The sequence below is a fragment of the Lithobates pipiens genome, unplaced genomic scaffold, assembly GCF_037356315.1.
Source record: "Lithobates pipiens isolate NorthernLeopardFrog02 unplaced genomic scaffold, aLitPip1_a1.2 Scaffold_10, whole genome shotgun sequence".
NCBI classification, from domain to species: Eukaryota; Metazoa; Chordata; class Amphibia; order Anura; family Ranidae; genus Lithobates; species Lithobates pipiens.
The window spans coordinates 92,775,168-92,797,172 of NW_027507686.1; the positions used below are offsets into that span (position 1 = coordinate 92,775,168).

Consider the following 22,005-nt stretch of genomic DNA (forward strand, 5'->3'; position numbering starts at 1 on the left):
GAATGGACTCGCCCACACACGCGGAGGAAAGTCCGCTCATTTCCAGCGCGTCTCCAGGCAGGCGGGGCCCGCGAAGGAGACGTCGCTGGCCCCGCCACCTGGTATGGACTTAAAGGGCAACCCCAACGCCGAAAAAAAATAAATAAAAAAATCGGTGTGGGGGTCCCCCCCAGGTCCACATCAGACCCTTGTCCGAGCACGCTACCCGGCCGGCTAGGAAAGGGGGGGGCGAGCGAGCGCCCCCCCTCCTGAGCCGTACCAGGCCGCGTGCCCTCAACATGGGGGGTGCCTTGGGGAAGGGGCCCCCTCCCCCCAAAGCACCTTGTCCCCATGTTGATGAGGACAAGGGCCTCTTCCAGACAGCCCTGGCCGTTGGTTGTCGGGGTCTGCGGGCGGGGGGCTTATCGGAATCCAGGAGCCCCCTTTTAATAAGGGGGCCCCCGGATACCGGCCCCCCACCCTATGTGAATGAGTATGGGGTACAATGTACCCCTACCCATTCACGTGTGGAAAAAAAGTACAAAAAAAAACACAACACGGTAAAAATAGTTTATTGCACAGCTCCGGGGGTCTTCCGTCTTCAGGGGTCTTCTTGCCGGACTCCTCCTCTATCTTATTTTAGCTCTTTTACTAGCGGAGGAGCCCGGCTTTCTTCCTCGCCGCCAGCCTCTTCCGACTTCGGGGGTCTTGTCCCCCTCTTCGGTTCTTCTCTTCTGTCGCCGCTTCCTTCTGTTCTTCTCTTCAGATGTTGACTCGTCGCTCCCTCCGCTCACAATGACAGGGACCAGGCGCGCGGCGACTTATATGGGGACATCACCGGATGATGTCCCCACCTATTATGATGTCACAGTCCCAGCATCCTCTGGGACTGGAACACCATAATGGGCGGGGAAATCATCCAGTGATGTCCCTATATAAGTCGCCGCGTGTCGCGTCTGAGCCATTGTGAGCGGAGGAAGCAACGAGTCAACATCTGAAGAGAAGAACAGAAGGCAGCGATGACAGCGGCGACAGAAGACCAGGCCACCGCCTGTAAAAGAGCTATAAGAAGGCGCGGTGGCCCGGCAGAAGAACCGAAGAGGGGGACAAGACCCCCGAAGTCGGAAGAAGAGGGCGGCGGCGAGGAAGAAAGCCGGGCTCCTCTGCTAGTAAAAGAGCTAGAAGATAGCGGAGGAGTCCGGCGAGAAGACCCCCGAAGATGGAAGACCCCCGGAGCTGTGCAATAAACTATTTTTACCCTGTGTTTTGTTTTTTTGTACTTTTTTTCACACGTGAATGGGTAGGGGTACATTGTACCCCATACTCATTCACATAGGGTGGGGGGCCGGTATCCGGGGCCCCCTTATTAAAGGGGGTTCCCGGATTCCGATAAGCCCCCTGCCCGCAGACCCCAACAACCAACGGCCAGGGTTGTCGGGAAGAGGCCCTTGTCCTCATCAACATGGGGACAAGGTTCTTTGGAGTGGAGGGGCCGCGTGGCCCCCCCTTCCCCAAGGCACCCCCTATGTTGAGGGCATGCGGCCTGGTACGGCTCAGGAGGGGGGGCGCTCGCTCATCGCCCCCTTTCCTGGCCGGCCGGGTAGCGTGCTCGGACAAGGGTCTGATGTGGACCTGGGGGGACCCCCCACGCCGATTTTTTTCGGCGTTGGGGTTCCCCTTTAAGTCCATACCAGGTGGCGGGGCCAGCGACGTCTCCTTCGCGGGCCCCGCCTACCTGGAGACCCGCTCAAAATGAGCGGACTTTTCTCCGGGCAGGAAAAGTCCGTTCATTTCAAAAGTACGGCGGACTGGCATACGCACGGCTGGATTGTTCGCCGAAATGCAAGTCCGGCGGGAAGATTGGAGTGCAAAACTACTTTCTAAGTCCGCCGTACTTTCGGGTCAAAAAAGTCTGCCGGAGGCTACACACGGGGGGATTGTCCGGCGGACTTGAGTTTGCCGGACTTTCCTACCCGATTGTTTGATCATGTGTACGTGGCATAAGATTTACCATCTTTTTTTTTTTTTTTTTTTTTCCACGTCAGAGGTCGTGTGCTAGAGACTCATTCATATTGCCTCTCATCTATATCACTGCACAATATCTCATCATCGTGGTTTATACTTCTTATTTTTTTTTTTATTCTTTTTATTCTTTTTTATTAAATAACCGAACAACATTTACAGACCTTCCTAAATCATATCTAACCGGCAACAAACTCCCAGTATTATTTATCTCCTACCCACCCTACCCCTACCCATCCTAGTTCCTCCCCCCCGACCCCCCCTTCCCGTAGCCCTCCCAAGCACCCATGTACTCAAACACATCGGTATTCTACCGCTATATCTCTTAATCAAACTAATCTATAGGATGTCCCATCTCTGTTAACCAAGGGGTCCATATTCCCTTCCACTCTCTATAGTTTCCTCTCCTTACATACAGTGTCTTCTCTTTCCAGATTAATTCATTAATGCATTGGGTCCATTCTCCTCCTGTGGGGGCTCTTTCAGCTTGCCATCTTTGCATGATCAATCTACGTGCCTGAAACAGACATCTTACCACTGCCACCGTGACACATTTCCCTTCTCTCGGCTCTTGCCTGCATCCCAGTACACACAGAATCGGGTCCATTACCATTTCTAACTTAAAAATCCTATTAATACTCGCCAACACATCTCTCCAATAACGAAAAAGCTTCGGACAACGCCACAACATGTGTAGGAGATCTCCCTGTCCCTGACACCTGGGACATCTGTCGTCTATCCTCCTACCAAACTGACATAATTTTTTGGGTGTGTAGTAAGCCCTGTGCACCAACATCAACTGTGAGATCTTTTGGGAAGGGGAGATTGAAGTTACCGGCCCTAATTCCATAATTCTCCTCCACTGTGTATCTAATATTTCTCCTAAATCCTCTTCCCATTTCTTCTTCAAGTTCGGATGAACAGTTTCCTGATTAGAAACCATACCTAATTGATTGTAAATACCTGAGATGAACCCCTTTATCCTATCTGTAGTGAGCAACTTCTGAAGTAAAGGTATTTTATCCCACGAGGGCATATTTCCCCCAAATTGTGCTGCTAGGGCGTGTCTCACCCTCAGGTAGCTAAAGAATGAGTATTGTGGTATATCATATATTTTTTTTAAATCCGAAAATGTCCTTAAGGCCCCTCCATCATAAAGCTGGATCAACTTAGTTATACCCTTTTTTTCCCATGATTTAATCTTACCGATAGTAAATATTTCAGGTAGGTTTTTGTCGTCCCAGAAGGGTATAGATTCTAATAACCCTGAGTAACCCAGTTTTAACTTCACCGCTTTCCATACCTTGGCTAACATTTTAGTTATCGAGTTGTTATGTCGAAAGGAGTCGGCCTCCAGGACCTCAGCCATAAACTCATGTGGGGCTCCTATCATTCTAATCCCTCCTTTTATCTTCCTTCCCTGCTCCGAGTCATAACCCGCCAGGTGCTGCATCTGCGCCGCCAAATAGTAGCTCCTAGGATGTGGAACCGCTAGGCCTCCTCTATCTATTGGCATTTGCCAATCCCGGAGTTTACCCTAATGGCTATGGCCAAAGGCTCTATGGCCAACGCAAAGAGTAGAGGGGACAGGGGACAACCCTGTCTTGTCCCTCTACTCATTTCGATCCTCTCAGAATACCTGCCATTGGCCCTTACCCTAGCGCTAGGGGTGTTATACATCCTTTTGATCCAACCAATAAAGTTGGGGCCCATTCCTACTTTCTCCAACACCCGCCACAGAAAGTTCCATTCTAAGCTGTCAAAAGCTTTCGTTACATCCAGAGAGATTATAGCCCTCTCTCCTGCATTCTCTGCTGGAATCTGCATGTTTAGGAAGGTTCTTCTGATGTTCATACTAGTAGATCTTCCCATAATAAACCCTGTTTGATCTGGGTGTATTAACTTTGTCATAAATTGATTCAGCCTATTTGAAAGTACTTTAGCTAAAAAAATTTCATCCGCATTCAGTAGAGAAATTGGCCTATACGAGGCCACTTCCAGCGGGTCTTTATCCATTTTGGGGATCACTATAATCGTTGCCTCTGTCATTGATGCCGGTAGGTGTTTCCCATCCGTTATGTCTATTAGAGTTTTATACAACTCAGGGAGTAACAGTTCTCCATAGTATTTATATATTTCTACCGGGAGCCCATCCGGGCCTGGAGCCTTATAATTTGGCATCCCGGCCACTGCCTGTTGAAGCTCACTAAAGGTTATCGGGGCGTCTAAAACTTCCCGTTCCTCCCGGGTAAGGGTCACCATTTCTAAATTTTCCAAGAAGCTATCCATTGCCCCTGGCTCGCCTGTACCTTGTGACTGGTACAGCTCCCTATAGTAATTTCCAAAGGTTTCTACTATCTCTTCACTATTGCATGTTGTCGCCCCATTTATATTTCTAATACTTGAAATGAGTGAAGGTGAAGAATTTGTCTTAACCAACTGTGCAAGCAATCTTCCCACCCCTTCTCCTTCTCCAAAGTATCGCTGTTTCACGAAGATTTGTTTACTCTCTTCTTTTTTTACAATCGCTATTTTATAACCTTGTTGTTTATTTAACCAAATTTTTTGATTTTCTGGAGTTGGGTCCATGACATAGGTATTCTCTGCTTCTAAGAGTTCCTTCCTGATATTCTCCTCCCATATTCTGGATTTTCTCTTCATTCTTGCTACCTGTTGGATCAACACGCCCCTAATAAACGCCTTTAGGGTATCCCAGACCACACTCATTGGCGCCGAGCCCGCATTAAAGCTTATAAATTCTCTTAATCTTAATTTGACTTCCATTTCGTCCTTCATGAGTTCCAGCCAAAAAGGACTAATCTTCCAACACCCTTGAACTTTTTTAACCCCCGTGTTGAACACAGCCCTCACCAAAGAGTGGTCTGAGACCCCCCTTGGCAGATATTCTATCTCCCTTATATTTTGTGCCATTTCCATATTTCCTATAACCATGTCTATCCTAGACAGGGTACCATACGATCCTGACAAGCAGGAATATTGCTTAACTCTCGGGTGTCTCTCTCTCCAAAGATAAGATTTACCATCTTGATGTCACCTGGGGACCCTTTTTACAAATCTATGCACTTTATGAATATTGTTGTATTTCACTCACTGATTTATTAGCAACGCTGTCACATCTTTATTCTTAATTACTCAGCCATGCAACACTATACCCAAATTAACTTCACATTTTTTGAGACAGAGCTTATTTAATCACCATTAGGTTTTTTATTTTTTGCTATATAAAATTATAAAAGAAAATACTGAAATTTTGGGGGGGAAGAAACAATTCTTCAAAAAAATGTCGTTATAAAAATTTAGAACGGTGGGGTCTGGCCTGGCGCGCAGCGGAGATGGCTGCATATTGAAGTAGCTCCGTGGAGAGACCTGGCCTGAAGCCCTTTCTATAGCAGACCGACCCAGAAATGAGCAGGCAGACCGCACAAGTGCCACAGATGCGATTCCAACAGAATACAGTGGACCATTCCTCCAGGAACATACCCGACATGTTCAACAAGCAGACGGCGGTATGAGGTAGCATGGTGGTATCCAAGATGGTGCTGCCCCAGGGAGAGGACACCTACAGCGAGGACTCTCAGCCTGCGATAAAGGAAGGAGGTAGGAACAATAAACAGATCAACCTCCCCCTGACTTTGCACATTCCACATTCTCAGCTGCAATAACCGACCTTAAATCAAACCTAGTCCTCACAGAGAAACTAGCAGCAGTTGAAACAACAGGCAAACGCAGACCCCAGATGTGTGTTGGTGATGTGGCAGTAAAGAAGGCGATTTGGTTCATATCTGGGGGTCGTGTCCCTCCCTGACCCCTTATTGGGCTATGGTTAAAGCTGTAACAAAACAAATCACGGACAACTCGCTGGAATTAGGTGCTGCCTGTTGCTTACTCAACATCTCAAACTTCACACTAAAAAGGTATAAAAACTCCCCCACAAAACACCTATTAAATGCAGCTAAAACAATGATCCCTGTCCTCTGGAAAACCACACGTGTTCCTTCTACAATAGATTGGCTAACGAGAGTAGCTGAAATATGCGAGATGGAGGACACATTAGCTCAGGCCTCCGATAGGGTGGACAGGTTTCATAAAACATGGACAACCTGGTTCGAGTTCCGCTGCTCAGAAGAATAATACCGGAAACTGAAGACGGGATGTTCGTCGAGCCGAGCCTAGCTCCCCCCCGACTTTCCAAATCTTCTTCTGCTCTATTTCTGTCACACTCTACTATACAATAGGTCTCTGACTATCTGTACTGGTTTCTTAAGAAAATGGCGCAAATAAATCAAGGAATAGTCATACTATTCGAACACTTTGCTTATAATCCAGATGATTCTGTATAAGTGCACTCTAAAGACAAGCTCATAGCATTACTGGACCACACGTGGTGATTAATGCTTTTCATTAAGATGTTTTTTCCTTATGATAAATCTGTAAACTACAATCTGTGACAACTGTAACCTGACACGATGATTAAGATACCCGTCTTTTTCTTTTTGTATTCCTTCTGTTACCTACACGTTGACTTGTAACTATATCGTGTTAATTTTCTCTCAAACTTTGAATGAGAATTTTTTTTTTCTAGGACAAATCTGCTACATTTCTTTGGTAAAAATAACCCAAATCAGAACATTTTATTTAGTCTGTGTGGAAGTTATAGTCTACAAACTATGGTCTATATATTTGAATATATATATACTTAGCCTGATCTCAAACTAGCAGTGTGTGCAAGAGCAGCATCTCTCTCTCTCTCTCTCTCTCTCTCTCTCTCTCCCTTCACTGTCCATGGAGGCAGCAGCAGGAGTCTCCCACAGCTGCAGCTCAGCCTGTGAAGAAAGTGCTGCTTGCAGTGTCTAGCCATGCTGTGTGTCTATGAACACACACAGGGTGGCTCGAGATTAAGCCTGCACGAGTGCCCCCATAGCAAGTGGCTTATGGGAGCACTCAGAAGGGTGGAGGAGCCATGAGTGCTGGAGGAGACCCGAGAAGAGGAGGACTGGGGCTGCTCTGTGCAAAACAATTGCACAGAGCAGGTTACTATGACTTGTTATTTAACCGCTTAACCCCCAGGCCAATTCTGACATTTTTGTCATACATGTAAAAACCAGCATTTTTTTGTTCGAAAATTACCAAGAACCCCCAAACATTATATATTTTTTGAAAGCAGAGATTCTGGAGAATAAAATGGTGGTTGTTACAATTTTTTACTGTCACACGATATTTGCACAGGCATTCTTAAACTGCAATTTTTTTTTTTAACGAAAAAAAAAACACACTTTAATGAATTTTAGTGCACACAAATACGATATAATATGCAATTTTTGGTAAAATATAAAAGCTTCCAAATTGGGTATGCCTGTGGAATGGCGGCAAACTACAATACCTAAAATGCTCCATAGGCGACACTTTTTGTTATAAAGTTTGCAGCGATACGTCACATGTGGTTAATCTTTTTTTAACCACTTTTTTTATATCATATGATTATTATGAACTCATGGGATAGCAAGCAGCATGTCAGGCCCTCTTTATGGAGAGATCTGGGGTCTACAATTCCCCAGATCTCTCCTCTTCCCTGAAACGCATCTGATCAAACCTAGATAGTTTGATCAGGTGCTTTACAGGCCAGTAATGACTTGTAAACATCAAACCGAAAGTGACGAAATCCTCATCTCTTCCGGTTTCACCTGAAGGCATCATCCAGGTATGACCACTCAACCCGAAGAGGTACGGGTACTTCCTAAGGGGTTGAAGTTGTTAAAAAAAATCCCTTTACAATCACTTTAAGGTTTCACTGAGTTTGCGCCAGACCAGATGTGCTGCTTTTATTTTTGTATTAAAAGACAGTGTGGAGTTGAAGAATCCAAAGAAAAATAATAAACTTGTAAAGCTAAGAGTGATTTCTCCATAAAGGAAGAAGGTTTCCATCATGAGTGGGGTAGGGCTATGGGGGGACGCCCAGGGTACGTGTCTTCAAAAGCTTGCTAGTGTCAAATTACCTGAAAGTACCAGCCTATAACCCACGGTCTGAATATTCAGCCTGCGTCCTGAACTGTACAATTAAAGCGGGAGTCCACCGGGACTCCACGTTTTTTTTTTTTTTTTTTTTAAAGCCAGCAGCTACAAATACTGCAGCTGCTGACTTTTAAATAGTGACACTTACCTGTCCAGCGCGCCCGCGATGTCGGCACCCGAAGCCGATCGCTCGCTCGGCTGCCGGGTCCCGCCGCCATCTTGGGTATGGGAATCAGGAAATGGAGCCTTTCGGCTTCATTTCCCGGTTCCCTACTGCGCATGCGCGAGCCGCGCGGCGCAATCCGGACGGTCCCCGCTGCCTCTGGGAGCTGTGTGTTTCCCAGCAGGCAGCGGGGCACTTGCTGAAGGGGGCGGGCGCTTGCGGAACGGGGGCGTAACCTACGCTCGTTCCGCAGAGAGCTAGCCCGGAAGTGGGTGCAGTTACCTGGATTATCCAGGTAACTGCACCCCCCTCCCCCCTGAAAGGTGCCGATTGTGGCGCCGGAGGGGGGGGGGATTCCGATGAGCGGAGGTCCATTTTAGGGTGGACCTCCGCTTTAAAATATACTTATTCCTCACCTAACGTAGCCAATTATGCCAATTCCATCCCAAAGAGTATAGACAGCGGACCTAAGACCTCCCAAGCAAATATAATGGTGGTTCTGAAGCCAGGAAAGGATGTGCAAATTTTAGGCTGATATCCTTAATCAACAAAGATATTAAACTTTATGCAAAGGTCTTGGTAACAAGGCTTCTTCTACCCCTTCTTTCGTGGTTAAATTCTTTTGACCAGGGATAAACCCTGTCTGGTCAGGAGAGTGGAAACAACTCTCTTGTACTGTTGCCTATGCACACAGACAGTCCACCCTTCTTTCCACAGACACAGCTAAAGTGTTTGATAGCTGGGTCTATCTAATGGTTATATTTGAGCACTTCTGCCGTGGTCTAAATATGCATTGTTGGATTGTAGTTCTATACAATTCTATTGGCTCGGGTTTGTATTAATGGCACAATGAGTGAACCCTATTCCTCCAAAAGGTGCCCCTTATCCCACTTGTTATTTGTGGTTTTACTTGACCCATTACTGTTAACCACACAAAATAACCCGGATAACTATGAAATTCATATTTGAATTTATATACATAAAGTTGCAGTTTATGCTGAAGATATTCTATTCACTGCAGCCATTCATCTTCCTTCCACAGAAAAATATTACAGGAAAACACATGGAAAATGCAGTGCAGAACACTGAGAAATGGCCTTGACTGGAAGGGATTAAACAACCAGGTCTTGACTTAATATGCCTTTAAAGCACTCCTACTTTACTTCAGTGTCCTTGGTTTCAAGAATTTAATCACATTTATGATGATATAATATGGAGCACAGCTTAGTAAAGTTATCTCCAGTTCAGAGTATTGGATCTTGATACTTTAGCAACCATCATCTGGTTTAAGATCTCCTTCCCGTTCAGCTTTGTCAACATCTGCACACGTTGACCCTTTCTCTCTGTACTGTATACCTTTCCCTGATTCTCTCTTCCCCCCTCCACCCACATCCTAGTTTAAAAGTTTCTCCAACCTGGCCATCCTTTCTCTCCACTGCAGAGTCTGCCCAGTTCTCCATGAACCCAGAAGTTCCCACTATATAACAGTGCATCATGGAAGTCCTTCATTCTGGAACCTTGTCCCTGAATGGAAACTCTGTACAGCATTCGGTCCAGTCCTGCTATAGACTGACCGCCTGCCTGCACTGGGCTGGTCACTGCACGGGTCCCTCCCGCACACATTGAAGCACCGGGAGCGACACACTACAGCTGAATTGCCCAGTGTGCAGGAGGGGGGCCTACCCTGTTCTGAAAACTTTAACTTCAAGTGGTTGTAAACCTTTACATATACCGACTAAAATTCCTCAGGTAATACAAAGATGAAAAATTCTTGTACATAAGTTGTACCTGTTTGCGCAGCCCTCTTCTATACAGGCTCCTAAAAACACACATTTCTGTGATCCAGAAGGCAGAGATCTGATGTCAGACACTGCAAAGCATAAAGCAGGGGGTTGAGTAATTTGAGACCTGAATGAAGGGAATGGACATACCCCATGCAGTCTCACAGGGAAACATGCACATCTGAGACTGTCAATCACATATTGTGTGCTGGAGGGAAGTGGGGCAGTGTGGGGATTTCCTGGGATAGACTGTCAGAAGTGACTCATGCAAATAGCAGAATAATGTGAGTGCAGACAAAATTACACTGGGTGCTACACACTATAGAATGATATGCTTTGTTCACTTATTTCAGAGGCTTACAACTACTTTAAGTCAGCCAATAACAGGTTTCAAATCCTCCACATTAAAGCGTATGTAACCAAAACTTTATTTTATATATACAGTACAGACCAAAAGTTTTGACACACCTTCTCATTCAAAGAGTATTATTTATTTTCATGACTATGAAAATTGTAGATTCAAACTCAGCGGCATCAAAACTATGAATTAACACGTGGAATTATATACTAAACCAAAAAGTGTGAAACAACTGAAAATGTGTCTTATATTCTAGGCTCTTCAAAGTAGCCACCTTTTGCTTTGATTACTGCTCCGCACACTCTTGGCATTCTGTTGAGATTCAAGAGGTAGTCACCTGAAATGGCTTTCCAACAGTCTTGAAGGAGTTCCCAGAGATGCTTAGCACTTGTTGGCCCTTTGGCCTCACTCTGCGGTCCAGCTCTCCCCAAACCATCTTGACTGGGTTCAGGTCCGGTGACTGGAGGCCAGGTCATCTGGCGCAGCACCCCATCACTCTGCTTCTTGGTCAAATAGCCCTTACACAGCCTGAAGGTGTGTTTGGGGTCATTGCCCTGTTGAAAAATAAATGATGGTCCAACTAAACACAAACCAGATGGAATAGCATGCCGCTGCAAGATGCTGTGGTAGCCATGCTGGTCCAGTATGCCTTCAATTTTGAATAAATCCCCAACAGTGTCACCAGCAAAGCACCCCACACCATCACACCTCCTCCTCCATGCTTCACAGTGGGAACCAGGCATGCAGAGTCCATCCATTCACCTCTTCTGCGCCACACAAAGACACGGTGGTTGGAACCAAAGATCTCAAACTTGGACTCATCAGACCAAAGCACAGATTTCCACTGGTCGAATGTCCATTCCTTGTGTTCTTTAGCCCAAACAAGTCTCTTCTGCTTGTTGCCTGTCCTCAGCAGTGGTTTCCTAGCAGCTATTTTACCATGAAGGCCTGATTCACACAGTCTCCTCTTAACAGTTGTTCTAGAGATGTGTCTGCTGCTAGAACTCTGTGTGGCATTGACCTGTTCTCTAATCTGAGCTGCTTTTAACCTGCGATTTCTGAGGCTGGTGACTCAGATGAACTTATCGTCCGCAGCAGAGGGGACTCTTGGTCTTCCTTTCCTGGGGCGGTCCTCATGTGAGCCAGTTTCTTTGATGGTTTTTGCTACTGCACTTGGGGACACTTTCAACGTTTTCCCAATTGTTCGGACTGACCTTCATTTCATTTCAAAGTAATGGCCACTCGTTTTTCTTTACTTAGCTGCATTTTTCTTGTCATAATACAAATTCTAATGCCTCGTACACACGTTCCGATTATCGGACCACAAAAGTCGCTTTCGGACAGATCGTGCGATAATCTGATCGTTAGTACGCAGCTTTCGACAGCCGATCGCGACAGTCCGTCCAACCAAATCCGAAGGGACAAACAGGAAAACTTTGGTCGGATGACAGCCCGTCGTACGACAATCGTATAGCCAGTACAGTATGCGTCCGATAAATGTCATTCGACAAACACCACGCATGATCGGAAACACGAAAATAAACCAGAAGGACACACAGGTCACACGTATTTGACATCATTTAAAATACGTAGCTACGCACGACGGAAGATTGTTCCAGAATCGTACGACAAAAATCTTACACACATTTTGCACTGTTGTATTCGATCTTAGTTGTATGCAACAAAATGTGAACGATCGGTCGTACGATAATCGGAACGTGTGTACGAGGCATAACAGTCTATTCAGTAGGACCATCAGCTGTGTACTGTATCCACCTCCTGCACAACACAACTCATGCTCCCAACCCCATTTATAAGGCTTGAAATCCCACTTATTAAACTTAACAGGGCACACCTGTGAAGTGAAAACCATTTCAGGTGACTACCTCTTGAAGCTCATCAACAGAATGCCAAGAGTGTGTGAAGCAGTAATCAAAGCAAAAAGGTGGCTACTTTGAAGACCCTAGAATATAAAACATATTTTCAGTTGTTTCACACTTTTTTGTTAAGTATATAATTCCACGTGTTAATTCATAGTTTTGATGCCTTCAGTGTGCATCTACAATTTTCATAGTCATGAAAACTCTGAACAAGAATGTGTGTCAAAACTTTTGGTCTGTTATATATATATATATAGCAGGGAAGGTTTATAACCCATCAGGTTTATACTGTTCTATGGGTTCTGTTTAAAGGGATTTGCTCTCACTTTCTGTGTTTGACAGCAGCTTTCTCAGACAGGAAGCAAATGAAAGTCTGAAACAGGGTTATAGATAAAGTTCTCACTTTTACCTACCCTACTAAAGAAAAGGGGGTAATGTTCCTTTCTGTAACGATGTTGGACATTTCCTGTCTAAAAACCTCTGTAAAGGAGTCTTTGATAGTAGTAACAGCAACCCAGTGGGGGTTCTAATCCCTCCCTGCCTTGTCCAATGCGAAAAAAAAAATTGGCTTGCCATACATTTTAATAGATTGTAAACATGGTACAAGAATTTTTTTTTTTTTTTTTTAAACAAACAAACGTACAACTGCACTCACTGGTGTATTTAAACCTGTATGAAGTTCAGCTTTAAAATTATTTTAGATACTCACAGTTTGTGTTTGCAGGTTAACATGGCTTCTGCAATTGGTAGCTGATGGCAGCCGTTGGCTCCACTCACATACTGCATTATACGACCAAAGATATCAAAAGGCTCTTCAAGAAAAGAAAATATTTATTGGTGAAAATAACTTAAAAATGTTACAACTTGCATTTTTTTGCTAAAAAAACAAAAACAAAAAACACTCTGCACAAATGGCTACACTCCGATGTCTCATTTGACGCACATAACTGTACTGACCACAAAAAAAAAAAAAATGGAAGAGGAATATACATACAATTCTTTTTATTAACAAAAATGTTTCTGGCTCTGCCCAGGGGCCAGATGGGTTTCCGGCTGTCTATTGCAAATTTCACGATTCTCTGGTCCCGCATTTGGATCGCTATTTTAATGCTCTCTGGGATGGAGCTCCCCTGGACCTCCTCTCACAGATGGCCTATATCTTAGTGATTCCAAATCCTAATAAGGACCCTGGGGAGTTGATAACTACTGGCCCATCTCACTCATTGATAATGATCTTAAATTGTTCACAAAAGTTTTGGCCAATTTATCCTCCATCATAAACGCATATATCTATAGGAATCAGATGGGCTTCATCCTCCTTTGTAGAGGCCGGACTGAAAGTGCTGACCAGATGGTACCTTCTCCCGACTCGCCTGGCTAGGATGTATACTACAGCAACCTCGGTATGTTTTCGGAGTTGCATGTTGCGGGGTTCTACGTTACATATCTGGTGGGAATGTCCATAAAATTAGGTTGTTCTGGAATAAGGTGGAAGACACCTTTAGTATCTTTTCGATGACTTAAACATAAAATATCATGGATTATGAAGCATGAAAAAATTGCTAGTATTATCGATGACTGAAGTGTTCTGTTTGAACGAACTTGGGAACCTTGGACATCATATATCCACGTACCTCCCAATATGGCTATAGCCTTGTTCTAGTTCAATCCTTCTTTCAGGGATTTCATCTCAATATCATTACTTCTTTTTATTTTTTTTGCCTTTTTTTCTTTCATCTGTCTCTCCTTTTCTCCTTTGCAGCAACGAGAAATTCTATCTCGAGGCTAAACTATGATGACTTACCATTCTACTATTGTTGGTAACCGATTGCATTAATTGCACTTCAAGACTAATAAGAGATCCCTTATTATGTTGCTTGCTATACATGTCGGATTCTCTAAAGCAGGGGTTAACAAATTTACTTTGAATTTAGGAGCCAGTGGAAAAAGTTAGGAGCCAGTTTTTTTTTTTTAAAGAGTGGTATGGATTGTCAGCTCCCGGGATAAGGCCAGTCATTTTCACCCCCTATCCCTAACTCACAATGGAGCAACCAGTCAATAACTCCAATGTAATGCTGTTACATCGGGGTTATGGGCTGACCAGAAAGAGTAAGGCTGGGAACAGATGGAACTGGTTGGCTTAGGCAGGTGGCACTGGTTTGGGACTGACAGATGGTACTGGTTGCCACTGGCAGGAACGTGGAACTGCCAGATAGCACTGGCAGATGACATTGTTTGGCACTGGCAGGTGACACTGATTGGCATTGGCACTATTGGCACTGGCAGGTGGCAATCATTGGTGGTGGCACTGGCACGTAGCACTGATTGGCACTGGCAGGTGGCACTGATTGGCGGTGGCACTGATTGGCGGCGATACTTGGCACTGGCTGGCAGTGCCACTGATTGGCGGTAGCACTGGCAGGTGGCACACTGAGCACTCTGTTACTGAAAAGTAACAGAGGAGCTATTAGAATTGAGCTTAATGTGGGGTGGGCGGGACCCAATTGGGGTGTGAAACAGACAGATCTGTCAGATTTGAGCTTGATGTCGGGGTGGGCGGGACTCAGCAGCTATCAAACATCAGCCAACAATTGAGCTGCTTAAGAAAAGGGGTGGGGCCACATACAAGCAGCAGCCTGCCCAGATCCCACTGGCTGGTGTCTGATAGCTGCTGGGTCCCGCCCACCCCTGACATCAAGCTGAAATATGACAGATCCTCCTTTCTCTCTCAGTTGCTTCTCTGTTTCACACACTTAGCGCGGTGCTTGATGCTTGTCAGAGCCGCTGAGTGTGGAGGAGGGAGGACGACGGCAGTCAGTGTTAATGCGCTGCATGTCTGGGGCATCAATAGTGAGTGGGCTGGTGGCAGCTTAGGCGCCAGGTTGCGAATTCTGGTCGCATTGGCGACCTGGCGCCTGGGGTTTGTCGAGCCCTGCGCTAAAGCGTTTTTTTCCCTTATGTTTCCTTGTCTTGATATAGATACATTCTTTTTCTTTCAGACTCTTTTGGGTTTTGAAACTTATATAACAATGTTACTGTCATGACAATTTTTGCATTGTAAACAATTAAAATGCTTTGAACGTTTAAAAAAAAAAAAAAAAAAAAAAAAAAGTTTTATACCCTGCAATACTATAAATAAATAAAAAATCACACAGTGCAAGAGTCCCCGGTAATCTATGCAAGTGACCGCAGCCTTGCGCTACTTTAACTGGTATTTGCGGTCATACAATATGTACCCAAATTAAATTTATGTATTTTTTTCCCCCTACAGAGCTTTCTTTTGGTGGTATTTGATCACCACTGGAACTTACATTTTTTGCGATATAAAACTAAAAAAATATATATATTTTCTACTTTTTGTTATAAAAAATATCCAATGAACCAATTTTTTGGCATACATTTAGGCCAAAATTTATTCAGCTACATGGCTTTGGTAAAAAAAAAAAAAAAAAAAAAAAAAACTCAAGAAGCATATATTTATTGGTTTGCACAAAAGTTATAACGTCTACAAACTATGGTATACAAACTGGAATTTACGCAACTTTTTCTTTCTGACCGTCTCATTTCTCATCTCTTGAGGTGTTAAAATGACAAAACCACCTGCAAAATAGCGTGTTTCTTGGCAAATACCTTGGGGTGTCTAATTTTCTAAAAGGAGTAATGGGGGTGGGGGGTTTTGTTGTCTTGACATTTCAGGTCCTTCGGAACTGTGATGGGTCGTGAGGAAGTGAAATTAGCAAATTACGCTCTTTTAAATCCTGAAGGCTGCAATTGGCTTTCGGGATCCTGTATGCAGCTAGACTGCCAAAAAGTCATACCCAGGAGAATTTTGGGGTGTAATTCCTAATTCCACATATACCCATAGCATGTGTGAGCAATATATCATTTAAGTGACCACTTTGTGTAAAAAAAAAAAAAAAAAATACATTTTCCAAAAACTTGTGGCAAAATAATAAAACATTCCATGGACTCAACAAGCCTCTCAGCAAATACTTTCCAAAAGGGTCATTTGGGGGTGTTTGAACTGTCTTGGCATTTTATGCCCAAGATTAGAAGCTTATGCCATACATCACCCACTCTTCTAACAACTTAAGGACCAAGCCTTTTTATGACACATTTTGTTTACATGAAGAAAAAAAAATATGAGCTAGAAAATTACTTTGAACCCCCAAACATTATATATATATATATATATATTTTTTTTTTTTTTTTTTTTTTTTTATTTATTTATTAATTTTTTAAAGCAGAGGCCCAACATAATAAAATGGTGGGCGTTACAATTTTTTGGTCACACAATATTTGCGCAGCGAATTTCCAAACAATTGTTTTGTAAAAAATTTGCACAAAAACACAATATAGCGCCCCATTGTTTTGTAAAGTATAAAAAAAAGATGATCTTATGCTGAGTACATAGATACCAAACACAATATGCTTTAAAATTGAGCACACCCGTGCAGCGGCAACAAACTACATACATTTTTAAAAGTCTTTACAGGTTACCACTTTATATTTACAGAGGAGGTCTACTGCTAGAATTACTGCCCTTGATCTGACATTTTCAGTGATACCTCACATGCATGTGCAATTGCTGTTTACATATGACACCAGACCGATGCTCGTGTTCGCCTTTGGACGCAAGCACGGGAGGACAGGGGTGCTTTAATTTGTGAATGTGTGCCCTAGACTGTGCCGTGCTGTATCCTATAGTAATAATCCAATAGTGTGTGGCAGCGACGGAAACAGTCCTGGATGCAGAGACCAGGTTGGCCAGAGCAGGAGGGACAAAAATAGCAGGTGTCACGTCTATATCGGTGTTTGCGACAGACACATTTTTGGGGTGCTCTTTGGGTAGGGGCACCAGGGAGGACATCCAAAAAATGGCTCTCATGCAGCCGGCTCACTGCATCCAGACTGGGAAATTTGGCCACACCACCTTCTGGATACAAAAGGGCTGTGGTCATCTCTTCCTGGAATTTTAGGAAGAACCCACTTCCTCCTGACACTTTGTATAGTACATAAGCGTTGAACAGAGCCAATCTGAATATACAGACACTTTCTTGTACCAGCGTCTGCAACCAAGCATGGTCCCATCTGGTAATTGAAGTGCACCCCTCCCATGTTAAGGTTGTAGTTGGGGACACAGGGGGGCTTCTCAACACCAGTCGTTGTTTGGACTGTTGCATCTGCGTGAATGGAAGACAGAACAAAAACATTCCATTTATCCTTCCACCTCACTTCAAGCAATTCATTACATTTCAAGTAGGTCCTTTCCCCATCTAATCTGGGAACTTACAAGCTGTTCGGGGAAACCCCATTGATTAGGTCGCACACTGCCACATGCGCCAATTCCAAATTCTGCTTGCTGGGGAGAAACTGTATGAAAGCAAGACAGCCAGAAAACTTAAGGTCTCATCTATGCAGACAGCTTGTTGGGGAGTATACAAGGCTGCAAATTTTTGGTTCAAGTGGTTTACGAGGGGCAGAATTTTGTGGAGCCGATCGTATTCAGGGTAACCCTGAGGATGACAGAGTTTATTGTCGTTGAAGTGCATAAACCGCAAGATTTACTCGTATTTAGTCCTGGCCATGGCAGCATAGAACACAGGCATACAACACATTCATGGTAATGCCCATGTTGAGGGCTAGGCCCAGAAAAGTCTTAATTTTGGAAACCGTGATAGGTTTCCATGCAAATTGTTTGGCAAATTTGGGTTTGCAGTGATAAATTGATTGGCATATAAATTGCTTTGGTCCACAATAGATCCGTACAGATCTTACGTGAAAAACTAAACAATGGGAGTTAAATCTGCTGTTCCCACCTGAATTTCAGGTTGGCCAGTGAATGGGCAAAGTACGGGCTCTGCAGAATTTGTGGACTGTCAAGCAGCAATTGCAAGCACATCAGGAAAGGCACTATGGGCTCAACGGACCGGTCTTTAAATTCTTGGTGGCTGCGGGACAGTACTTGTGCTAGCCACCGCACCAGCTTGAACTGCACTTATGGGACTCGTCATGTTACCAAATATTACTGCAGTGCTGGTTTGTCTATGACCAGGATGCACGCCAGTTCACCAGAAGGTAGAGGGGCACCAGTACTGGTACTCTGCTTCATACCAGCTAAATGCAAGTGCTGGCAGGTGTCGGGACTCATCCTGCCAACACTCTCTTTTTGGGAACACTATACTATTGGAGAAGATAGTATAGTTCTGATCAAAGATATTGATCCGTTCAGACTATACTAGTAATGGAGGTGTATAGTGTATAGTGTGTGTGTGTGTGTGTGTGTGTGTGTGTGTGTGTGTGTGTGTGTGTGTGTGTGTGTGTGTGTGTGTGTGTGTGTGTGTGTGTGTGTGTGTGTGTGTGTGTGTGTTAGTATTACTGGCAATCAAAGGGTTAAAATGTATATATAAATATAACCTTAGACACCAATACAGTACAACACAGATAACAGAGCTCCCGGGTGCTAGTCGCTGGCTGAGTAAAGTAATGCGATTCGGCAATGCGTCGCTTTAACGGACAATTGCGCGGTAATGCAACGTGGCTCCCTAACAAAATTTACGTCCTTTTTTTTCCCACAAATAGAGCTTTCTTTTGGTGGTATTTGATCACCCCTGCGGTTTTTATTTTTTGCGCACAAAAATAGAGCCACAATTTTGAAAAAAAAAACCCATTATTTTGTTACTTTTTGTTATAATAAATATCCTCCAAAAATAAAAAATAAAACATTTTTCCCTCAGTTGAGGCCGATATGTATTCTTCTACATATTTTTGGTAAAAAAAAAATAAAAAATAGCAATAATCGATTATTGATTGGTTTGCGCAAAAGTTATAGCGTTTAAAAAAAAAAATAGGGGATAGTTTTATGGCATTTTTATAAAAAAAATTTTTTACTGGTAATGGCGGCGCTCAGTAATTTTTATTGAGACTGCGACATCATGGCGGACACTTTTGACACATTTTTGGGACCATTGTCATTTATACAGCAATCAGTGCTATACAAATGCAGTGATTCCTGTGTAAATGACACTGGCATTGAAGGGGTTAACCAGTGGGTGGCAATGTAGGGGTTAAGTGTTCCTAGGGGTGTGTTACTAACTGTTGGGGGCTGGGCTTTCATTTAGTGAACACTGATCTCTGCTCCAATCACATGGAGCAGAGATCAGCGTCACTTGTTGCTAGGCAGAACGGGGAGATGCTGTTTACAACAGCATCTCTCCATTCAGCTGCCCCATGAGACTATCGCGACCGGACTCACAGGGGTCCCGACCAGCGGCGGCACTCTTGCGATGGTAGGGCAGCATTAAAGATTGGACGTACCTGTATGCCAATATGCCTGCCCCTGCCATTCTGACGACGTACATCGGCATGCGCTGGTCGGTTACTGGTTACAAAAATCTTTGCTTTTGACAAGCCACAGTGAACAAATGCAGATGGAAACAGATGATGTGTTTCAGCCTATAAGGCCTTAATTATGACTAAGGCCTTAATTATGACTAAGGCCTTATAGGCTGAAAAGCATCAACTGTTTTCATCTGCACTGTTCACTGTGGCTTGTCAATAAAAACAAAATTTTTTTAAAGAGCAACAACCGGAGTGCGGATCATTTTTCCTAAACCATTACAGTGATCAGAAAAAGATCTGTTACACTGTACTATTGACTCTGACAGGGCAGTGAAAGAGTTCAATGAGGGTGATCAGGGGGTTAAACCTTTATTAGGGAATATATGGCGGGTACCCTACCCTATCTAGCGCTAGCGTCATCAGTGACACTAAATATAGTGATCACTAAAATTCCCAATGACACTGACAGGAAGTGTAAGCTGGATCCGAAAAGGATTCCAGGAGAGAAGATTGCATTATTTCTTGTGCCTGTATTTACATTACACAGGCACAGGACATTCGGCCATTCATTCTGAACCGATCAGCGGTCCAGGCCATAAATTATTGGCCTAGATCTGATGATTGAACAGTTAAATACCTCTTTTTTTCTGCTTTTTAAGTAATCTTATTCCCTCTGTTCTCAGCCCCATAAGAGCTGGAGGGAGAAGGAGGAGAAGCAGCAGCAGCACACTTATCTTCCCAGTCAAAGGCTATGCGGGGGGGGGGTTAGGTTACACCAGGACAAGTGTGATCATTGGAGGAGAGCACACAGAGATCCAGAACTGACCAGGATGTGTTCACCTGCTTAACGTGGTCAGTTTCTAATAGGAAAGCAGAGGGACTGGCAGGAGAAGCAGGGATTAAACAAAGGAAGCAATACAAAGGGAACAGGACACTTTTTGATACAAGTACATGGTACAACAGGCACATATCAGGCATATGAAATGTTGGGTTTACTTATTATTTAAAGGTATCGCACTTTTATTAATATTTCTTACTTGTATAGAAATCACAGAAACAAATCCCTTTACTGTGTTTATCATCTGTGTGCTCAGTAGAAGACAATTCCAATTTCTCCTATGCAAACTTCTGCTATGTGCAACACCAACACCAATTAATATTACCCATTCAAAGAAACAACATGCGTCTGCTTATTTTATCAATGGAACAAAAATTAAATGGATACAAGAACAGCAATATTTCTAAGGCGTAATCCTCTCATCAGTTGAACTACTGCAAATTTTTTTATACTTAAATTAGAAAAGGATGACAGGTTCAACCCTTCCACCGGTCCCACACCCCCCGTAACCCCCCCCCCCATGTTAACTCTCCCCCTGCCACCCCCCTCCCTCTCCTGTCCCCCCCTCTCCCCCCCCTTTTTTTTTTTCTTCCCTTTTATTTATTTATTAAATTTTTTTTCTTCTCTCTCTCTCTTCTCTCCCCCTCCCCTAGGGCCCCCCTCCCAGAAGCTCTCTAGCTAAACTTACCTCTCTCACAATGGTACCGCCACTACAGAACAAGACAAAAAATATGTCACTGCAGCTTGTCTCCTTTAATGCCAAAGGCCTAAACATTCCAGAGAAGCACCACCAGACGCCGTCGCTAATGCAAAAACTAAAGGCAGATGTGGTCCTCCTTCAAGAGACCCATTTCAGTGCTAAATCTACCCCCAGACTGTCCAACCATGCCTTCCCTGTAGAATTTCACGCGACATGCCCCTCTGCTAAATGCAAAGGTGTTTCCATACTTCTCTCCAAGAACTTTGACCTTCAACTTTCGGGTACCCTAGCAGATGATGATGGGAGATTCCTTTTCATCAAGAAACATTTAAAAATAGAATGTTCACCTTCGCTAATATATATAGCCCCAACTCTTCTCAAGTACCTTTCTTTCGGAAAGTGGTGCACAAACTGCAATCTTTCACGGAAGGAATGCTGATCCTCGGTGGCGATTTTAACGCCCCTTTGGATCCCCTAATGGACACCTCCTCAGGGTCCTCCAGCCTGACATTCCGTGCCCTTAAACAAATCAAGAAAAGTCTCCAGGAACTATTACTCCACGCCACATGGCGATCACTGTATCCCAAAGACAAGGATTTCACCTTTTTCTCTATCCCGCACAATAGGTATTCCCGCATTGACTACCTCATGGTTTCCCAACAGAACTTACACCATCTGACCAAAGCCTCAGTTGAACCTATGACGATCTCAGACCATCACCCCATCACAGCCCTATTCACTTTCCCTGAAAAGCTTGACCGGTCCAGCATCTGGAGGTTGGATGCTAGCATTCTCACAGACGAACTCAGAGCAAACGAAATTAGAGACTGTTTAACCAACTATTTCTCAGAAAATGATACACCCGAGGTCTCCCCCCTTACCCAATGGGAGGCACATAAACGTGTCATAAGAG

General features: G+C 44.1%; 1 protein-coding gene across 1 annotated transcript in view; it reads right to left on the minus strand.

The window, feature by feature from the left end:
- The window catches only part of PACS1 (phosphofurin acidic cluster sorting protein 1), a 654,146-nt gene that overhangs the window by 161,776 nt on the left and 470,365 nt on the right, over nt 1–22,005 (minus strand). The window contains exon 16 of the mRNA XM_077450086.1: nt 12,923–13,025. Coding sequence (XP_077306212.1) covers nt 12,923–13,025 — 103 coding nt within the window. The remainder of the gene's footprint in view (nt 1–12,922; nt 13,026–22,005) is intronic.